This window comes from Gopherus evgoodei, chromosome 1 (assembly GCF_007399415.2).
Source record: "Gopherus evgoodei ecotype Sinaloan lineage chromosome 1, rGopEvg1_v1.p, whole genome shotgun sequence".
Taxonomy (NCBI): domain Eukaryota; kingdom Metazoa; phylum Chordata; order Testudines; family Testudinidae; genus Gopherus; species Gopherus evgoodei.
The window spans coordinates 309709874-309731070 of NC_044322.1; the positions used below are offsets into that span (position 1 = coordinate 309709874).

Sequence of the window (21197 nt, forward strand, 5' to 3'; positions counted from 1 at the left end):
AGAGTTATGCAAATTTCTGTTATCACTATGTGCTGATTTGTCTTGGAACAACAGAGTGGATATGTGATGTGTCGGCGGATGGTCTGTGACTGTGAGAACCCTACTGTGGACCTGTTTTGTTGCCCTGAATGTGACTTAAGGCTCAGCAGTCAATGTCTACATCAAAGTGGGGAGCTCTCATACAACAGTGGAGATTCCTGGGTGCAGAACTGTCAGCAGTGTCGATGCTTGGTAAGTCTTCCTACAACAGCAGAGTCTATAGTAAGGCTAGGTTTACACTACCACTTACTTCAGCATAACTTACATTGCTATGGGGTGTCAATAAACCTCTCACCTAAGTGACATAAGTTACACCAACCTAAGCACCAGTGTGGACAACACTATGTCAGTGGGCTTCTCCCATCTCTCTAACTACCATCTCTCATGGAGGTGGATTTATTATGCCAATGGGAAAGTGTCTTCACCAGAGGGGCTACAGCACTTGTAGCGCTTAAAGTGTAGAGTAGTGCTAAGAAAAATGAACTGCAAGCATTTTGACAACATCTAAATGGGATTTCACTTTGAATGTATTTTGAATGAATCCTTTTCTGTTTCCTTTTTGCTAATATTTGTGTAATCAAAGTTTGGTTTGCACAGATGTTGCAAACAGCAAATTTCAGGCCTATGGCCAAGATTCATATAATCGCAAAATGAAATTTGTGTAAGTATGAAAATAAATTCTTTTGAGTGGAGAGTGGCCATCATCTAGTTAGACATAAAAAATGTCTTCTCTTAGAACTTGCATGGGGCATTCTTTCAAACCAATGCAGTAAAGTGCAGCTTGGTGAGCAATTCTCAAGAAATAATATATTCAGGGAATTTAATCTTTTTTCACGTTTGTGAATTGGTCATGAACAGACTGAGTTTTTACCAACTTGTCTTCTATTTGAAATTGTTCCACAAATATTTTAACAAACAAATTGCAGGCTATGAACTGATCAGAAGTTGCTCATGATAGTCATTTAAAAATTCAATATTCAGAATTCGCTCTTCAGGATGTGATTGGTCACTTAAGCCATTGTTTAGCCTGCAATTTGTTTGTTAAAATATTTGTGGAACAATTTCAAATAGAAGACAAGTTGGTAAAAACTCAGTCTGTTCATGACAAATTCACAAACATGAAAAAAGATTACATTCCCTGAATACATTATTTCTTGAGAATTGCTCATCAAGCTGCACTTTACTGCATTGATTTGAAAGAATGTCCCATGCAAGTTTTAAAAGGTAACACTTCTTATGTCTTTTAGACATAGTGCAGTGCAATTAGATCTCAAAATGTAGTTGCTAATGGGGAGACATCAATTGGTAGGGCCGTTTCTAATGGCATAGCCCAGGGGTCTGTTCTTGGTCCAATGCTATTCAGTATTTTTATCAGAGATTGAGAAGATTATATAAAATTGGCAGATGACACAAAGATTGATTGGGTAGTAAATAATGAGGAGGATATATATCTGTTATGGAGAGGTCTGAATCCCTGGGTTAGATGGACACAATTCAACAAAATGTATTTTAATACAGGGTAATACATCTGGTCACAACAAATGCAGGCTATAGCTACAGGATGGGAGATTCTGTCTCAGAAAGCAGTGACTCAGAAAAGAACTTAGGGGTCATCAAAGATAACCACCCCAACATGAGGCCTCAGTGCAGTGAGGTGGCAAAAAGGGCTAATTTTATCTTTGGATGAATAAAAGGGGAAATATTAAATAGAATCAGGAAAGGGATCTTGCCTTTGTACATAGCATTTTTAAGACAGATGCTAGAATACTATTCCATTTTTGATGTCCGCACTTCAAGAAGGATGTAGAAATACTGGAGAGAGTTCAAATGAGAAGCTCAACTTAACTTATCAAGGAGAGCTTTGAGAGGTGGCTTGATCACTCTGTACAATACTTATATAGGGAAAAGGTATCAGAGTGCTTTTCAATTTTGTTGACAAAGACATAACAAGATTCAGTTGCTGGAAGTTGAAGCCAGACAAATTCAATCTTAAAATAATACTCAATTTCCTAGCATTGAGGGTAATTAAACATTGGAACATCTCACCAGGGGAGGTGGAGAACTCACCATCACTTGGAATCTTTAAAATAAGATTAAATATCTTTCTAAAAAAGCTTTAATCCAGCTTCTTGGAGAAATCCTACAACCTCTGTGTGCAGAAGATCAGGCTGAACGGTCACAGTGGTCTCTTCTCATCTTAGAATCTGTGAATCTATGAATCTCATTGTTCATTCCCTTCCTTCATGGGGCACAGAGAGAACAAGAAGGTGTACATTGCCCTCTACTTGCTCATAACACTTTCAGTTCTGCATTAAGACAAAGATTGTAATTAAATCTCATGCTTCAGGGCTTCAAGCAGTCACCTTTAAGGGTCAGAGAAGAATATTTTTCCCCAATAAACTGTTGGCCAGATGTATTCTGGATTTTTTTTTGGCTACTTCTGAAACATCAGGGGTTGGCCACAGCTGGTGATGGGTCATCTAATAGGGTGGACCTGTGCTCTGAGGTAGTATAGAGGTGCCTGGCTGATATGTCTTGTTCACATGCTTAGGGTGAAACTGAGTGCCACTTTTGGGGTCAGCACGGGTTTTTCCTCAGGTCAGATTGGCAAGGATTTGGTGGATTTTTCTCCTTCTTCTGCAGCATGGAAGATGGCTTATCTTCAAGGATCATCTGAGCATATTGTAGCTAATCAATTCCCTGCTGTTGCAGGGTTTTCAGGCATTTATGCCATCTCGATCTGTCTTGTTCTCTGTCTGTGGCACACAAAGTTTAGTCTCCCGATGGCTGACATAAATGTAGTCTAACTGAAATCATTGGTCTCAATATAGGAGTAACTTTGCTGTCACAAACAATCCCCAGATGAAAACGAATGGTGTTTTACCTTGGTTTCATCCACAGAAGTAAATCCTGGTCCATCCAGTGGCTTTCTCTGTCAGTCATGAATAATAATAGGAGGGAACAAATTCCAAATGGACAAACTTTTGTAGGTTTCAAGTCCACTCTTGCTAAAATGCAATAAAATAGGTCCCCGTGTGATTCATTAAATGCCTAAAAAATAAAAGCCTATAGTTTTTAGCTTCCATACAATTACCAAATGAATGTTTTAGGTGATATCTCTTTTGTTTACTCTTTGTACTTTCATTCAATCCAAGAAAATCAATTGAAATGCCAAGTTCAGTCACTGATTCCCAGCATCATGTGATCCTGAAGAACAAGGGAACTTTCTAATATTTTCTCCAGGAGAAAAGTAAAATGAAAGCTATAGCAAATTCCTAGATGATCTTTCTCAGCTCCATGTTCTGGGGAACACTTAAAACACCACCGTTTAATGCATTATATGTGATTTTTGTAAACAAACTACTTTCCTAGAGCCCAGTGCTGGTTTCTCCACATAAGTCCTAAATAGATCAGCCAAGCTCAAGGGACCTGCACAGGTATTGGATCATGGATGGAATCCTGCTCCAAAACCAAAACTTAGTGATACAGGTAGGACAACCAAGCAACTCTGGCCTCTGTGAAGTCCATACTTTGATTGGCGGTGTTGGATCGCATACTGATCCCTTGGCGACAGTCCAGCCTGAAACACCTGTGGCCCCATTGAATGGCATGCCATTGAGTGCTAGTACTCTAGGCATCTTATGACTTCTGTGCAAAATTACAAATAGAAAAATATCCCCAGAAGAATCTTCAGACCCCGAACAAATAAAAGTCCCTTCTTTGGGTTACTCCTGCCCTGTTTCAACCCAACCCCTGAGGGGAAGCTTAGGAAAATAGTCTTGGGAAGTCAACTAATCTGGTCCTTGGGTCAGACCAAAGGGACAATAAACTCCAGAGTTGAGGATCTTTCACTGAAAATTCTGTGATGTCAGCCTCTTCCATTTTATACTTGGAAGAGTTAGCTTTACTGCCTGAGCTGATTGTATCTGCTCAGTATCATATCAAAAGCAGATTTCTAGTGTAGCCAGTTGCTAAGCAGTTTAGGGCTTTATAGGGCAAAACTATCAGTTTGCACTGTAATTAGAAACAAATTGAAACCCCAGTAGACTATCAAGCACTTGTATAATGTAGTCTGTTGTGGCTTATGTCACTGTCAGAAGTGTGATTTACTAAGCAAGTAGCCACATTCTGGACCTGATGAAGTTTCCAAGTGATCGTTGGTTGAAACTCAATGTAGAGTGCTTTGGAGTGATCTAGTCTTGAGATGGCAAGGGACACCTCATTGTGATGAGGTCCACATGCAAGCACAGATGAAAAAGGATCATAAACAGCTGAAGATAACACACAGTTGTAAATATATAAGCATAAAATGTAATATATAATGAGTATAAAATATAATTAACAAATGGCTAGCACACTTTGGCTAGCAAACTTAATTAATAGAAATGATAAAATCTCTGCCATATCTTTAGTTCTTTCCCCAAACATGCAGCATCATCTTCGTTTTAGCCATGCCTCATTCAGCTAATGCTCATCCAAGCCCCATTGTTGGATAGACACTGGATAAGAAGCTCAACTGTACTATGGTCCAGTAAAATTGATATATAAGCTGTCATCTACACGATGGAGGCATCAAGGCCTGTAGCACTTTGCTGACTCCCCAAATGAGCAGTTCTCTAACATGTAAGAACATAAGAATAGCCATACTGGGTCACACCAAAGGTCCACGTAACCCAATATCCTCTCTTCTGACAGTGGCTGGTGCCAGATGCTTCAGACGGAGTGAACAGAACAGGGCAATTTATCAAGTGATCCATTCCCTGTTGTCCAGTCCCAATTGCTAGTAGTCAGAGGTTTAGGGACACCCTAAGTTTCGGGTTGTGTCCCTCAGCATCTTGGCTAATAGCCATTTGTGGACCTATCCTCCACGAATTTATTTAATTCTTTTTGTTTAATCCAGTTATGCTTTTGGCCTTCAGAACATCCTCTGACAATGAGTTCCACAGCTTGACTGTGTGTTGTATGAAGAAGTATTTCCTTATGTTTGTTTTAAACTTGCTGACAATAAATTTCATTGGGTGACCCCTGGTTCCTGTGGTATGTGAAGGGGAAATAAAATTTCCCATCACTTTCTCCACACCATCCATGATTTTATAAACTTATATCATACCCCCCCTCAGTTATCTCTATTCCAAGATGAACGTTCCCAGTTTTTTTAGTCTCTCTTCAAATAAAAAGCAGCAAAGAGTCCTGTGGCACCGTATAGACTAACAGACGTATTGGAGCATGAGCTTTCGTGGGTGAATATCCACTTCGTCAGATGCACTTAGTGGAAATTTCCAGAGGCAGGTATATATATGCAAGCAAGAATCAGGCTGGAGATAATGAGGTTAGTTCAATCAAAGGGAGGCTGAGGCCCTCTTCTAGCAGCTGAGATGTGAACACCAAGGGAGGAGAAACTGCTTTTGTAGTTGGCTAGCCATTCACAGTCTTTGTTTAATCCTGAGCTGATGGTGTCAAATTTGCAGATGAACTGAAGCTCAGCAGTTTCTCTTTGAAGTCTGGTCCTGAAGTTTTTTTGCTGAAGGATGGCTGCCTTTAAATCTGCTATTGTGTGTCCAGGGAGATTGAAGTGTTTTCCTACAGGTTTTTGTATATTTTTGTATATCTCTTCAAATAGTAGCTGTTTACCCCTAATCCTAATCATTGTTGTTGTCCTCCTCTGTACTTTTGTGAATTTGACTGTATCTTCTTTGAGATGGGGCTGCCAGCCAGTGTTCAAGGGGTGGGTGTACCATGAATTTATATGGTGGCATTATATTTTCTGTCTTATTATCTGTCTCTTTCGTAATGGTTCCTAACATTCTGTTAGCTTTTTTGACAGCTGCTGCCCACTGAGTGCATGTTTTCAGAGAACTATCTATGATAAGACCAAGATCTCTTTCTTGAGTTGTAACAGCTAATGTAGACACCATGATTTGATATGTACAGCTGAGATTGTTTTCCAATGTGCATTCCTTTATATTTACCAGCACTGAATTTCATCTGCCATTTTCTTGCTTAGTCACACTGAATGGAATAGGTGATAGAACAGAACCCTGTGAAGCCTTGTATGAGAAGACCCTGAAGGCAAATGAACAATCACCTGGCACTACCCTGTGAGGTCCCTCAAAAGAAAAGAAGGGGGTGACTCTAGATCAAGCCTCAATATGCTGTTAGGATCCAGTGTGGATGAACAGTACCTCATGGTCAATGATATCAAGGACAGCTTTGCATATTTGTGACCTGATTATCCTTGTACTTACCCTACCATAAATCAGGACTATTTCCTGTGTAATTAGTGGATTACATTGGTGGAGATCAGTGGCATGACATTGGTTGCATCTCTTGCACAGGAGACTCTGCATTGTGCTCCCAGATATGGTCCTGCTACTAAGGAAGCAGACATCTCTGTCCATATTTCAATACTCCACCCCCTTTCATGGCTTCTTGGCATTCCAGATCTCCTGTGCAGCCAAGATGCATTCATTTGGCTGCACATTGAGCTTGTACATCCACAGCATGTCTGAGTAGCATTTTCTCCCTAATACAGCAGGAATAAAATAAGATGTTTGAATGAAAAGGGAAGCGGGAGCCAGAAAGATGTCCATTTACTAGGGTGGATTAAAAACTGATCATTTAAAAAAATGATTTTTTTAGCTTAAATCATTGTTTAAATTTAAATTAAATACAAGTTTATTAAAAAATAAACCTATTTAAAGTTACTTTTGAAATAATGACAACCTATGTTAAGGCTCAGACCTATTATAACCTATTAAAATCATTTAAATTAAATTCAAGAAATAATATTAAGTAGTACTTGTTTGCAGCCAAGTTTTAAAGAAAGTCAAACTGCTGAACTGGTGAAAGTCCCTGGCTAACCATTTGGAACTAGAGATTGTTGAAGTAAACCAGCTTTTGACAGCTATAGCCTCTTCTACAGGTGCACAGAGAATATTTTCTTCATTCCAGTTTATTCAACTAGTGCAGTTTAATGACCAGTTAATTCAAAGTTAAGAAACCAATTGGGAGTTGAAAAAGCAGGAAAACTCATTTTCCTCTTCCAATCTATGAATAAAAAGTTGGTGTGAGAGGATGAGATCTAGTAATTCTGAAATCTTGAAGGACGTGGTGACCAGAAACAAGTATTTCAATTCACTAACTACAGATAATACTTTTTTAAATAAATCAGTTAGTTTTAAACACAATACATATTTTAATGAACTTTTTGATAAACTTTTTTTTTTCTTATGTATCCAGCGCATTTAAGGTAGTTTTATTTCATAAATTAAAAAAATTCTGTTTTGGTTCATTTATAATTGAATTTGAATTGCCATCCAACTAGAGCTAGACAGAAATCACAAGTAAAAAATTAATCAACTAGTTAATAAGGAATGCATCCTTATTTAAATCAAGTTTCCTGGTTGCTGATTTCAATTGATTACATTCAGTGATTTAAGTTGCTTTGATTTAAATCAGTCCACCCTTCCATTTACCACCAACGCTACCCCTCCAAAATGACACATTGATTTTTAAAGCACATACACTTTCTATGTAATTTCTGGTATTATCAACAGGAAATGAGCATCAGAATTCTTTTCACTGTCTTTTAAATACAGCCACATGGGAGAATCAGCCAGAAGAAAGAAACAACACATTGAGTCATAGAAACATGTAATACATCAGAAACAACACAGAATACCTAACATGATCTCTCTTTGTTCTTTTTCTTTTAAATAGCAAGGTGAAGTTGACTGTTGGCCTTTGCCTTGTCCAGAGGTGGAATGTGAATTCAGTGTACTCCCCAAGAGTGAGTGCTGTCCACGCTGCGTCACTGATCCCTGCCAGGCAGACACCATTCGTAATGACATTACTAAGACGTGTCTGGATGAAACTAATGTAATTCGCTTCACTGGATCTTCATGGATTAAACACGGCACAGAGTGCACCCTCTGCCAATGCAAGGTAAAGAGCATAAAAATCAAGCCAAGAGGCCTCCTTACCAGGTGGTTCTATAGCTTATAAAAATTAATACATGTAGTCTGGTCAGTGGGAAGTCAGTTTCTACATTTGCTGTTCAAAGGTCGCAATATGAAATGTTCAGCTTTAGCTGCAGACTCTCCTATCAGTGGTGCAGAGCTTTCAAGAACCAGATGATGGTTTAAATGTGCCAGCAAGACAGAAATCCCACAGCATCATAGCCCATATTGTATCTCACCTTGAGCAAGTGAACCAACGTATCCTTTCCACAGAAACATCTTGCTTTGACTGTGATGGCAGATCTTACTCCTGCCAGCCCGTTGCTATTTTGCAGATGCTTATAGTGTCAAATAATTTCCAAAGGTCTGTAAGATCTACAGGAAATATAGTTTGTAGAGTGAACATCAAATTACCAGAAATGCTCCTTTAGGATTGTGATGATCAAATATTTTAAGTTTTCTAATGGCAAAAATGGAATTCTGCTCTTCCTTGGTTTAAAAATGACAGCAGAATCCACATTATTTGGGCCTTTAATATTCCTCAGGGGTAAGGCACACATTATCTTAAGAAGAAAAGTTAATGGTGAAAAGCTTCTGTGAATTCTGCTGCCTCTTCTAAAAGAAATTAAAAAATGGATGTTAGAATAAAGTGTTTCAATTTTATACACACACACACACGTGTGAGATAAACTGTATTTTCTGTTGTGTATAACTGAAGACTGACCAGTAGCAGTTCCACAACAGAGGTGACCAGACAGGAGGAGGAGGAGGAGAGAGAGAGAGAGAGCAGGACCCATTGGGATAGAGACCTGTAACCCTCCCAAATAATTTCAGATCTCATCCCATGTCCATCCCATAAGGCCAGAGTACCACCTAAGGCTCCACTTGGAATAAGAAACAGGATCAGAATCCCATATTGTTGAGATGCCTGGGAGTGTAGAAGGAGCTTATATGTATAAATTCCATTGGTTGTCAGTTGTGGAACATGTCCCATCTATTCTACCCTCTTGTGGTCCAAGACTGGTCTCTCTATTTTACAACCAGTTTATACAGAGCTATGGGCTACTGGTACCAATTGTTGCCTTGTAAACTTGGATCATGATTTGACCCTATTTGAGTAATATAGATACTATGCCAAGCTCCATGGACCCACAATGCCTCGTGTCAGAATCCATTCTAAGATCTACAGAGGAAACCAGTTCAGCTAGTATACGCCACATTATTCCAACTACCAGATGGACATTGGTGTAATCCTTTCCTTTTAGGATAGTCAGAAATAGAAATGCCAAATAGTCATTGTGCCTGTTTAAACTAGATTCACCATTTATCCTTACATTTCCATGACAGAACATGGACCAGTGGTCTCAAATTGCAGTGGGGGAGGTCTAGGTTGGATATTAGGAAACACTGTTTCACTAGGAGGGTGGTGACGCACTGGAATGGGTTACCTAGGGAGGTGGTGAAATCTCCATCCTTAGCAGTTTTTAAGGCCTGGCTTGACAAAGCCCTGTCTGGGATGATTTAGTTGATGTTGGTCCTGCTTTGAGCAGGGGTTGGACTAGATGACCTCCTGACGTTCCCTCCAATCATAAGCTTTTATGATTCTATAATTCTATGTTATGAATTTTCAAATATCACAAGGCATAACAGTATAATTAGAGCCACAGACTCTTAATAATTAACATGTACCATTTGTTCCTCAAAGAACAAAACCTGTTTTGTTTCTTTCCAACATTATGTTCTTTTTTGACATGTACTGTAAGTATTTTAGCTTTGTTTTCCATCCAAGCAGTCTAATCCAAGCAAGCAAGGCAAGTACCATAGCACAGCTTGTATAGTTTTGATTCTGTAGCAAAAAATATAAATACCATATTACTGTGTGTCTCATTTGTACTGCTTCGTTTCACTGTTTTCTAGCAGTACATCACATGCCAGGTCAAAGCTTTAGGATAAGCTTCTCTAACCAAGCTACTTCAAAATAGGTTTACACAAAATCCTTTAAGAATTCAGAAAGCTAAAGCTGACTTAGCCACAAAACCATTTCAAATCACAAGTAAAGAAGGTGAACTCTAGGATTGCTGGCATGGTTGTCTAGTCTCCTGCCACATACAGTCAAGAAAAAGAATTAATGATTCTTACATCCCTGATCTTTAATCAGCCCTACATTTCAATTGACTAACTGTATTTACAGTATTTTAAAAATTATATGCACTATCTGCATTAAGAGTCATACTGAGGAGAAGAGGTGGAAATGCAACATATATCTTTTCTTCAATACTTTAATCACTTTTCTAGGCAACCTGTTCCATTCATTCCTAATGTTCGTAGAAATATGTCTATACTAAGATCTGGAGGGGAAACTTCAAAGATTAACCTTTGACAGTGTTACAGCCTGAAAGTATTAACTTGAGATATTCAATGCTAAATAAAACTCATGGTCCCCTGTGTCAAATCTAAATAAAAATTCTAATGCCCTGTCATCTTTGCCATCTTTATTGCGCACACTGGGCCAAATCTTGATCCATGTGAAATAAGTAGCATATTGCCAAATGACTTCAATTCTATGTCTTAGTTTTACGATATGGATCACACACTGATTAGTGAATGAAATCATTAGATTCCTTTTACATAGAGTATGGAACTGAAGTGAAGATAGAGAAAAAAATAAACAGTTTACACATTTATTTAGAAATGTTCTTCTACTGGGCAAGTATTTGCAGGTGGTCATTCTGATTGTTAATTTGACTTTACAAAATACTAACTATTTAAATCTCTCTTCTTTTCCCCTTCCTCCCTCCTTCACAGAATGGTCATGTTTGTTGCTCAGTGGATCCACAGTGCCTTCAGGAACTGTGAAGCTAACAACCATGTCTCACAAGCAGTTTCTGGTTACAGAATTTTCCTTCACAAAAAGACCTTTAGACCAAAAATTGTATAAAGCCAAAACTGAAATCACATCAGTTTTGTCCATCTAAAGTGCAGAAATGTTCTGAATTGAGTGTGCTTTCAATTACCTGAGTCAGAATGAAATCTATGGAACTGAAGAAAAGCTCTGATGTGTAAACCTTTCTTTGAGGTCAGGCTTAACTTCTGGCTATTTATGTGTCTGGCATCATTATGCAGAATATTAGGTTAGTGGTAAAGTGACACCTTGTAACATTGTGCCTAACGATGTCAAGATCGAGAGACAAATAGAAGGGATCATTGAGCCTACTGAAGCTTTGAAAGTCCAACACTTCAATAGGCACAGAGATTTTTATCTAATAATATTTGAATCTGCACAAATTTTGTTTGATTGCTCACTGCAGACTCTAGCAGAAATTTGAATAAAGGGAGGATGTCTTCAGGAACAAAGAATATAGCAACTAAGATGTGTTATGTACAGTACATGCTCTGAAAAAAGATATAAGTTATTGTAAAAAAAAGTGAAGCACCGGCATGGCTACTTAACGTTTTCTGATGGGGAAAGTCATCTATATTTCCTTGTTTTACTGCACTTATTATTTCTTGATTGAATTTGTTCCGTATAAGCTCGTTCTTGTGCAAAATTAAAATAAATATTTCTCTGACCTTATAATATTTCTGGCTTTGAGTCTCCTTCACTGATACAGTTGATATTTTTATATATTATAGGTGACTGTTTCTCCTTTGTGCGTAGGGTTGTATATAGATGTTTCTATCTGGCACAAAGTTGTGACATTATTTCATATTTGTGCTAGTCTTTAAGGGATTGATCTTGCAAATGCTTCTGCATGTGAGTGAGTTGACTCCTGTCACTAGTCCCATTGAGTTTGATAGGACTATTCATGTGCATATAGGTTTGAAGGATCAAATTCTAAATGTTGATAGGATACTGCCAAGCAGGTTCGATGCAACATTTGTCTACCTTTAACACTGTTCTAACTTGTGGGAAATTCTCTTCAGATTCGAAGCCCTATTTTTGTTGCTGTTAAACACCACAACTTTGGTGATTTCATAGGTGCTGGAACTAGAAGTGCTGGCATTGCTGCCACACCCCTGGCTTGAAGTGGTTTCTATTATATACAGGGTTTACAGTTTGGTTCAGTGGGTCTCAGCATCCCCACTATACAAATTGTTCCAGTAACCTTGGATGATTTTGATATTTTTGTAATAAAAAATGTGTGATGATTCTCCCCATAAATCAAGAATCAGAGGGGTAGCCGTGTTAGTCTCGATCAGTAAAAGCAGCAAAGAGTCCCGTGACACCTTATAGACTAACAGATGTATTGGAGCATGAACTTTCGTGGGTGAATACTCACTTTGTCAGATGCATGCATCTGATGAAGTGGGTATTCACCCACGAAAGCTCAAGCTCCAATACGTCTGTTAGTCTATAAGGTGCCACGGGACTCTTTGCTGCTTTCTCCCAATAAATGTATCTTTGTTGATGCAAGGGCAGTCATCTAGCCATCAGAGGAAACTTTCTTTAATAAACCCTATTTTCGCTACTAATGTGTGAATAAACAAAAGAGGGAACATGACCAAAGCTATGTTGTGCTACATAAGTGGGCGGGGAGGGGGAGGGAAGAATACAAATAATACAAATAAAATAAAGATCTAAAAAATATTCAGGAAAAAAAGGACCAGTGCAACATGCTACAGTGGACCATTAAAGCTATGAAGGTTTTCAAACTGAGTAAATCTTTTTCCTCTTCAAGACCTTGTCCATAAATAATAGCTACTCAAGGGATTTTCTGTTTTATCCACAGTTTCTGACAAGCTACAATCAATGTTCTTGAAGAAGTATGTTAGCTTCTTAAAAAGAGACTGTTTTATGCACTGTTTTCCTGTCTGTAATAATTGTCAAGGGGTCATGTTTTGCTCTCAGATACACAGGCACATCTCCTGCTGATTTCAATGGCAGTTGTGTGCCTGTATCCGAGGGCAGATTTGACAGACGGTGTTACTGTTTGGGGATTATGCTGTGAGTTCATTAGAAAGTGTGTGTTAGAAATACACAATGCTCTGACCATTTGTTTTTTTGTTGTGCAGGGTAAAAAAAGAGTTAACATATTGCTTGAGGGCAAAATCCTCTAGCTCAAGTAAAGATTGCAAAAAGCCCTGAATGAACACTGTGACACTAGCACATAGAAGGGGCAGGAGATGCATAGCCCAGCTTCATGCACACTTTATGTTGGACTCAGAGATAGGAGATTTAAGAATCATGCAGGGGAAGTGGGTGGGTGGGGGGAGTCTGTCCAGTTGGTTCACAACTACATGAATCCATTAGCTTAACACCCTTTGTGAGGCTTAAGTATCAGGCTTGGAGCATTACTTCCTCCCTGGAGCTGTAATAGCAGCCACCAAAGAGGCTAGATGGGTTTTCTATGCCTTCTCTGTGGGCTGGGATTCTGTTCCCCCTAACCTCCAATGTACTTTCTCTGCACATAGTCTGGCTTGGGTTATGCACAGAGATCAGGTTTGGCCCTAAGACAAAGGTAAGATCATAAGGAAAAATTCTCTTCACTTTTTTTTTCCACTTCTTCGAGGCACAGTAACATTTACACTTCATCCCAACTTGTACTTCAGAACTAAGAATGTGAATGATGGAAAACAAGTCTCTCCATTCATTGCAAACCCGCCCCTGGAATGGTGTGTCTTATGTTTTGTCTTGGGTGGTTGTTGTTTTTTTTAAACCATCTCATTGAACAACCTGCACTTCGCCAACATCTAGGTCAAATATAGCCAAGACATACCATAATAGTTTTTTGTCAAAATTAACCATGTTATCAAATCCTTAGACAGCCAGTCAATACTATATGTATTTGAGGAGCAGAAGTTATTCAGTCGAACAAAACTGAATGAAAAAAATGAGAATGAGTTGAGTGAGCATTTTCTAATCTATCAATGTTCCAGGTTGTTAATTAGCTGAGAGTTCTTGTAAAGGTCATTAAATTCCACAAAGACATCTCAATAATACCCCAGCTAAATTGACCCATCAATTAGTAGTTCATGTTTCTAATTTTCCCCCAAACAGAAAATTTAAATACCACTGAAAATTGTCTCCAAGAATTCCAGACCTAAAGAATGTCAGGTAATATCAAACATTTATTTTCCTTAACAAATAATTCATTTGAAGTACTTCTTAGCCATCTCACAGGAACAGTCAGAGTGAAGCTGATCTGTTGTGTTCTTCTACTGACCTTTCATTATTGGTGCACCTTTTCAGCATTAGAATCCAATAACTCCCATAAAAGAATTGTCACCTGTTTGCAAAGTAATTGCCCAAAGTTAATAGACCTGCAGATACAAAGGCAGAAAAGTCTTCAGTTACACTGGATTCAATTCTGTGGTGAAACAAATTGGCAACGAATAGCTGCATTGTAAACTGTTGAAAACTAAACTCTTTAACTGGAAATTTCTGGTATCTATAAATTCACTCTGGCAATAACAGGGAGAAAGAAAGATTTCTCTTCACTCAGTGCCGGTGTTAAACACTTCTATGTGAGACAAACTGAGCTTCAAAGTGAAATGTTTATCTTCATTCCAGAGGTTAGATTCATAGAAGTTGAACTGTGCATCCCAAATATATGTATAGTATCAAAGCTCTAAAGCAACATGGTATCTATGTGTATAGCTTTGGTGTGTGTATGTGTGTTGTGACGGACCCAGACCAGTGGGGTACAGGAATCTGGTAGAGGGCAAATATACTGGTCACTGGATGAGTGGTTTTCTGTTCCCTGAGTGACCACAGCAGGGGCTGCACTAGAATAATCAGGAGCCTGCTAAAACCAATTAAGACAGGCAGAATAATTAAGACACCTGGAGCCAATTAAGAAACTGCTAGAATCAATTAGGACAGGCTAGCTAATCAGGGCACCTGAGTTTAAAAAGGACCTCACTTCAGTTTATGGTGTGCATGTGAGGAGTTGGGAGCAAGAGGAGCTGAAAGTGAGAAGACATATTCCTGGAAGACTGAGGTGCAAGCATTATCAGGCACCAGGAGAAAGGTCCTTGTGGTAAGGCTAAAGAAGGTGTTGGGAGGATGCCATTGGGAAGTAGCCCAGGGAGTTGTAGTTGTCGTGCAGCTGTACCAGGCAGCTCTCTAGACAGCTGTAGTCCACAGGGCCCTGGGTTGGAACGCAGAGTAGAGGATGGGCCCAGGTCCCCCCCCCAAACCTTCCAACTCCTGATCAGACACAGAAAGAATTGACCTGGACTGTGGTTTCTACCAGAGGGGAAGGTCTCTGGATGTTTCCCGACTCACATGGGGAATCTATGGGGCAAGCAAATCTGCTAATAAGTGCAGGACCCACCAAGGTAGAGGAGGAACTTTGTCACAGTGAGTGTGTGTGTGATAAAGTGGGTGAGGTAATATCTTCTATTGGACCAACTTCTGTTGGTGAGAGAGAAGTTTTCATACTCAGTTCACAAATTTCAACTTAATGGAAAGAGTTGAAACTGCCTAAAGGATAGAAAGAGGTTCTCTGTGTTATTAGGAAAAGTAGCCTAGTATAACACTGGACAGAGAATAGTGCATATTTTATGGTGCAGTAAATGTTCCTGTTTTCTCCAAAAATCTCCATCTCATACACTCATAGACTTTAAGTCTTGTCTCAGAAGTAGAGCCTTTGAACTAAGATTGAACTCAATATTTACAGGAAGAAACTCTGACAGTAATAGGGATAAATATTAGTTTATAATAGAAATGTGTCATAGAATTACTTGTCTCGCAAGCCTGAGTGGTCAGCTTCCCATTGCTCCTAATCACTCTTATGTGGGGTGCACAATGAATTTACGACCAGAGGTGATGCACAATGCTCACGGAAGTTAGTGGGAGTCTTTCCATTAATTTCAATGGGCTTTGCATCAGACTTGTAGTGGGTTAGATTCTGATCTCAGTTAACCAGTGTAAATCTAGAATAACCACTCTAAAAATCTAAATATATGATTGGAATATGATCCATTCAATGCACAGTAACCTGGAAAAAAGTTGCCAAGAAAATTGTACTTTATAGATTAGGATTTTTTTTACACAGCCCAAGGAAATTAGATGCACAATTTCCATTGCATCTGTAGAATCTGGGCACCTAACTCACTTTGGTGCTTTTGAAAATCCCAGATATAGATACTCCTTCACTTTTTTAAATATAAATGCCAACATACTAAAACTCTACAGATCAGTGTTTATTAGTATTTTCTTATTCCCAGCATTTACACCTTCTGTAAAATGTTAACTAAGAAAAAATTGTCTAATATAAATAAAAAATGTGCACTCTATGTTCTACCAACTTTAGTGAATCATTTAAATAACATAAAACATTAATTACTGCAAACCATAATAGTTTACTGATCATATTGTATTCCATCCATAAAACAGCCAAATATAATTATTATGCTTTTTCTTAAGTCTTTTTTCTCAGTAATATCATTTTACCATTTAAATTGTGCTTTAAATATAATTCCTAGGATGCATCAGAGGTATTGCTTGGAATCACTAATATAAACAATTCTGTGGGTCCTATTTAAACTGCAAAACTGAGTCATATTTGAACTGCAAGCCAAAGCCAAAACAAACTGATCTGCATCATTGCTTCTAGAATATTATCCTAAATAAAGAAGCAGATCACTCATACAAATTCTGTATCAAGTGAAATTTATAAAATGAAAACAACCAAACCATTCCGTTGCTAACTGTTCAGGCTTACATTCCCTTTTTAACTATGACAGATTTAAGATGGGGGTGGGGGAAGAAAATTAGTGTGCAGTGGATTTTTCTTTTTGCATGTGCCACTTTAACAAATTTCTTACAGGTGCCATAGCCAATGGCATACTGATGGAATGATGCTCTTCAATGTTTGTTGGCTATGACCATTTGCTATTTCTTTTCCTAGTCTGTTTTTCTGGTAATATGTCAGAATAGTTTAGGATCATAGTATCACAAAAGTGAGGGACAGTCTGTTAGAAGCCTGAAATTTCAGTAGCAGCAAACACAGATGCATCAGTGGGGCATGAGACAGAGGGGCTCTGCTGGGGTGATCCCCTGTCCCCCAGCCAGGATCCAGGCTGCATGGTAGGGTAGCAGGTGGCAGAAACCTTGCCCAAGGAACAAGTTCCTCTCCTGCTGCTTTATAGCTGAACTAGAACCTGAGATTTTGCAGTTTTTTTCTGTGATAACCTCTTCAGGAGGAGAGGGATCAGACAGGAGAAAGACCAAGTGGATCCCCTTGGCACCACATGAATCAGGAATGCCTCTCCTTGCACCTCGTGAGGGTGAGCTCTGCCTGAGAGACATTGCCAACTGTCTTTTCACTGTAGAGGCATGCAGGGGATAGGAATGGTGACAGCCTCTGCCCCACTGGGAGCCTGTGACATGAGAGCAATGGAGGTGGGGGAAGGAAGGGAAAGGAACTTGTGCTGAGGGAGGAGATTGATAGTCAAAGCAGCATGAGGAGGGTTCATAGGATGACTTGTTTGTAGTTGCCAAGTGAAGAGAGGCAAAAGATTGGCAGGATGGGAGTGGGAAGGAAGGTTGGACAACATTGAAGGATGGCTAGACAGTGGATTAGAACAGCAGGTTAGAGAGCGAAGGTGGGTGAGGAAATCTCTTTTATTGGCCCAACTTCTGTTGTGAGAGAGACAAGCTTTCGAGCTTACACAGAGCTCTTCTTCAGTGCTGTCTAGCTTGAAAGCTTGTCTCTCTCACCAACAGACATTGGCCCAATAAAAGATATTACCTCACCCACCGTGTATCTAATATCCTGGGATCAGCAGGTGTAAAGGAGTACTGTGCTCTTGAAGGGACTTTTAGACGGCTGGGGGAAGTCTTGTACACATTAGGGAACATACATTTTGTCAGAATAAATGTGCATAATAACTAAGAAATCATGTGGCCTTACTTTTGTAACCTTCATCTGCCTCTACTCCTGCTTTCCCTTCCTATTTTAACTGCCTCGTGTTGTGCCATGACTAGCATTAGAACATGAGCTCTTTGGAGAGAGTCCATCTGCCTATAGTTGCATATGTTGGGTGCTACCCAATATAAACTGAAATTGTTTGTATGGATAACAAAAATAGCCAGAGTTATTACAGTTAATACAAAAAAAAGTGATTTGGAAGGGATAAAAACCTCATGCTTCAGGGGTCAAATCAATCTCTTACTAGTCAGGATTTGGAGGAGGTCTCCATGGACAGGCAGGGTGGGAGAGGGTATCCCACATCTGCCTATAGTGGTGTTTGTTATATCTGCCTCTGAAGCATCTGGTGCTGGCCAGTGTACACAGACAGGAGGACTATGGACTAGATGGACCATGAGCCTAATATAGTATGACAATTCCTATGTTAATAACAATAATTAACAATGTACTTTGTAGCTCTAGGAACCAATGACTCTAGGAGTCCCTAAAGGACCCTATTTTATATTAGAATTTATTTTGCAGTTCTATGCTTCCACTGAATAGCTGGTTTCAAGGTCTTGATGATCCCATGGAAAACACAGCTGGAGGGGAAAAATTAATTCATTGTTTCCACAAAGTGAACCCTTGTTGTCTGATTGCCTGATGATCCCTTCAAAGGTGAGGGGCTTTCAGTGCATGCAGGAGTCCATCTACAAATCCTGTGGATCCAAAGGATCTGTGGTGAAATCAGCACTTACTTCTGCAGTTAAATGGATGTCCCAGGGATGCGCTTTCCCCTCTGTGTTTTAAGCTTTGAGTTCCCTTCCTTCCCAGCAGAAAGACTCACTTAGGAGCAGTTCTGCCTTTGGTGACCATGTCATGGCTGGCCCTTCAAAGCTGGATGTGGATGCTCTGGAGAGGAGTTGCCAGTGCTTGTAGTGATATTAGCAGGGCTGGCACTCAACCTTTGGGCACCTGAGGCAAGGAGCTCAAATGACAGCCCCATGCCCCCTCACTTGGGCAAAAACTTTGAAAAGACTCAATTCTGCCTTCTTCTTGTTCTACTCCTCCCATGGTACTGCTCTGTTACCTACCCCAATAAAGGAGAACTAACAACTTAAAATGCCTTGTTCAAAAATGTTAAATAACCCTTAACATTCAAACGCCTGAATAGAAAATGTAACTTTTCTTGTCTGAATAGTAAACACTGGCATTTTTATCTGTTTGAATAATCAAAGTGGTGCTTTCTGTGCCTTGGTTGCAAAGATTTGAACTGCTTCCTGAAGGTCCACAGTCAGGGCCAACTCATGGCCTTGCAACCATCTCACTAGAATAACCAGCCTCTCCTGTGTCATTGTGGAACGTAGATGTGTTTTTATTAACTTTGGCTTGGAGAAGCTGCATTCTCCATTGGCAACTGTTACAGGAAGTGTTAGAATTATGTGCAGAGCAACAAAAGCATTTGGAAAGAGGGTGGTCATCTTATTTGTGCACATATATTCCAGAACAGCCTTTGAAGTTGATCCTGCTGAAATGTATCTTGAAGGGGCTTTCAGTTCATCACCTAAATCACTCGCATCAATATCATCATGTGGCAACACTGTCTCTAGTGCCCGGCATTGCTAGTGTAGGTCTTCGGGTATAGTGAGGAGTTTTGGAATATCATACAACATCCCAAATATACTGCTGTGTTCCTTGAGCTGCATAAAACATTCTTCAACTGACTGTATCGCACATTCTAGCACCCGGTTAAAGAATTCAACTTTGAATTGTTTGGGGTCTCTTATGGGATTATCCCGTGCCTTGTAATCAAAATGTCATCATCTTCTGTGACTCTCGTATTTTTGAATGGGTGGGAAAAAAGCTTCAGTGTGAAGTTCCTCTGCCAACTTCTATGCACTCTTCAGAATGTTTTGAAATCCCTCATTTGAGTAGTAAGACTGTAGCTATGACTTTACTTTGTCCAGTTGTTCCACTGCTCCAGATATATCAAGGTCAACACCTTGGAGTCTCTTGCTTACAATATTTATTTCAAACAGTATGTCATGCCACAACACTAAGCCACACATAAATTTGAAGTTATATGTTTCTGGTGATTCTATTTCCCTCTGCCACTGTTCTCCCACAGACAGTTCCTGTCATAGCATTATCCTCTATAATGGCAACTATAGCATCATCTATCTTCCCAATTTGGTGTGTGATAGGCTTTATCATCTCCACTCAACTTTTCCCATCGTGTGTTACTCAGTGGTTTCAGTGTCAGAGAGGATGTTTCCAGATATTGCTTCAAAATTTGCCATTGATGAGTTGATGCAGAGAAGAATACATAGATGCTTTGAATTATATTAAAAAATTCAGCAGCCTCACTAGAAGCTGATGCTGCATCACTGACCACCAAATTCAATGAATGAGAACTGAATGGGACAAAAAAAGCTCAAAGGTTTAACTCAAATTCATGTCTGTACTCCTCTGTTCTTTCCTCTCATATTGGCACCATTATCGTAGCCCTGACCTCTCATGTCAGCTATTGCAATTCCCGTATCTTCCAGCTTTAAAAGAAGTACTTTTGTCAGACCAGCTCCTGTAATATCATCAATGTCAGTAAAGTCTAAAAAATTCTCTCTGGCAGTCTCCATTGCAGGGGCATTTTCATTCGGTTCTGTTGTTGTTACAAAACGCGCCATTAAAGTCATTTGTTCCATATGGCTGATGTCAGGTGTGTAGTCCAGAATAACAGAGTAATATCTTGCTGACTTCAGATCTACCACAATCTTCTGTTTCACTTTTGTTGCCAGTAACTGTATGATCTCATTTTGAAGTGTTTTTCCAAAGTAGTGGTGTGTGTACATTTCTTGGGTGGAGACTCTTCTTAGATGCTCCTGGAGTACAGCATCAAATTCAGCCATCAGCTCCACATACAGCTGATTTAAAGTGCCACACTGTGCTAGGTTTTGGATAGCAAGCATTCTCACAATGGCAATGAGCCTTTTCAGAACATTTTGCCAGTAAAGAGACTCTGATGCAGTCTTCTCTTGATGCTGATCATCTATAGTGGCCTGTAACCTTAGTCTCATCTCAACCTTTTTCCGCCTATGGAATGCTGTCTGGTGCTTTGCTGCCTTCTCATGGCATGCCAGACTTCTAGCCAGATTTTTCCAGTCTTTTGTTCCTGTGGAACCCAATGTGTCTGGAACATTAGACTGGAAGAGTTTGCAACAAAAACAGTATGCAGCATTCTGGGTTTTTGAGTACATAAGCCATGGCTTCTTCACTTCGTCACCATTGGGGATTTCACGCCAGTAATGTGTTGGATGGAAACTTCTATTTTCGTTATCTTTGTGGA

The 21197-nt window shown here is 39.4% G+C and overlaps 1 protein-coding gene across 2 annotated transcripts in view; it reads left to right on the forward strand.

Moving 5' to 3' along the window:
• The window catches only part of NELL2 (neural EGFL like 2), a 241650-nt gene extending 230095 nt beyond the window's left edge, over window positions 1-11555 (forward strand). For both annotated transcript variants that reach the window (XM_030548910.1, XM_030548911.1), the window contains exons 18-20: window positions 55-231; window positions 7759-7983; window positions 10803-11555. In XM_030548910.1, coding sequence (XP_030404770.1) covers window positions 55-231; window positions 7759-7983; window positions 10803-10853 — 453 coding nt within the window. In that variant the 3' untranslated portion in view covers window positions 10854-11555. The remainder of the gene's footprint in view (window positions 1-54; window positions 232-7758; window positions 7984-10802) is intronic.
• The last annotated feature ends 9642 nt before the right edge of the window (window positions 11556-21197 follow it).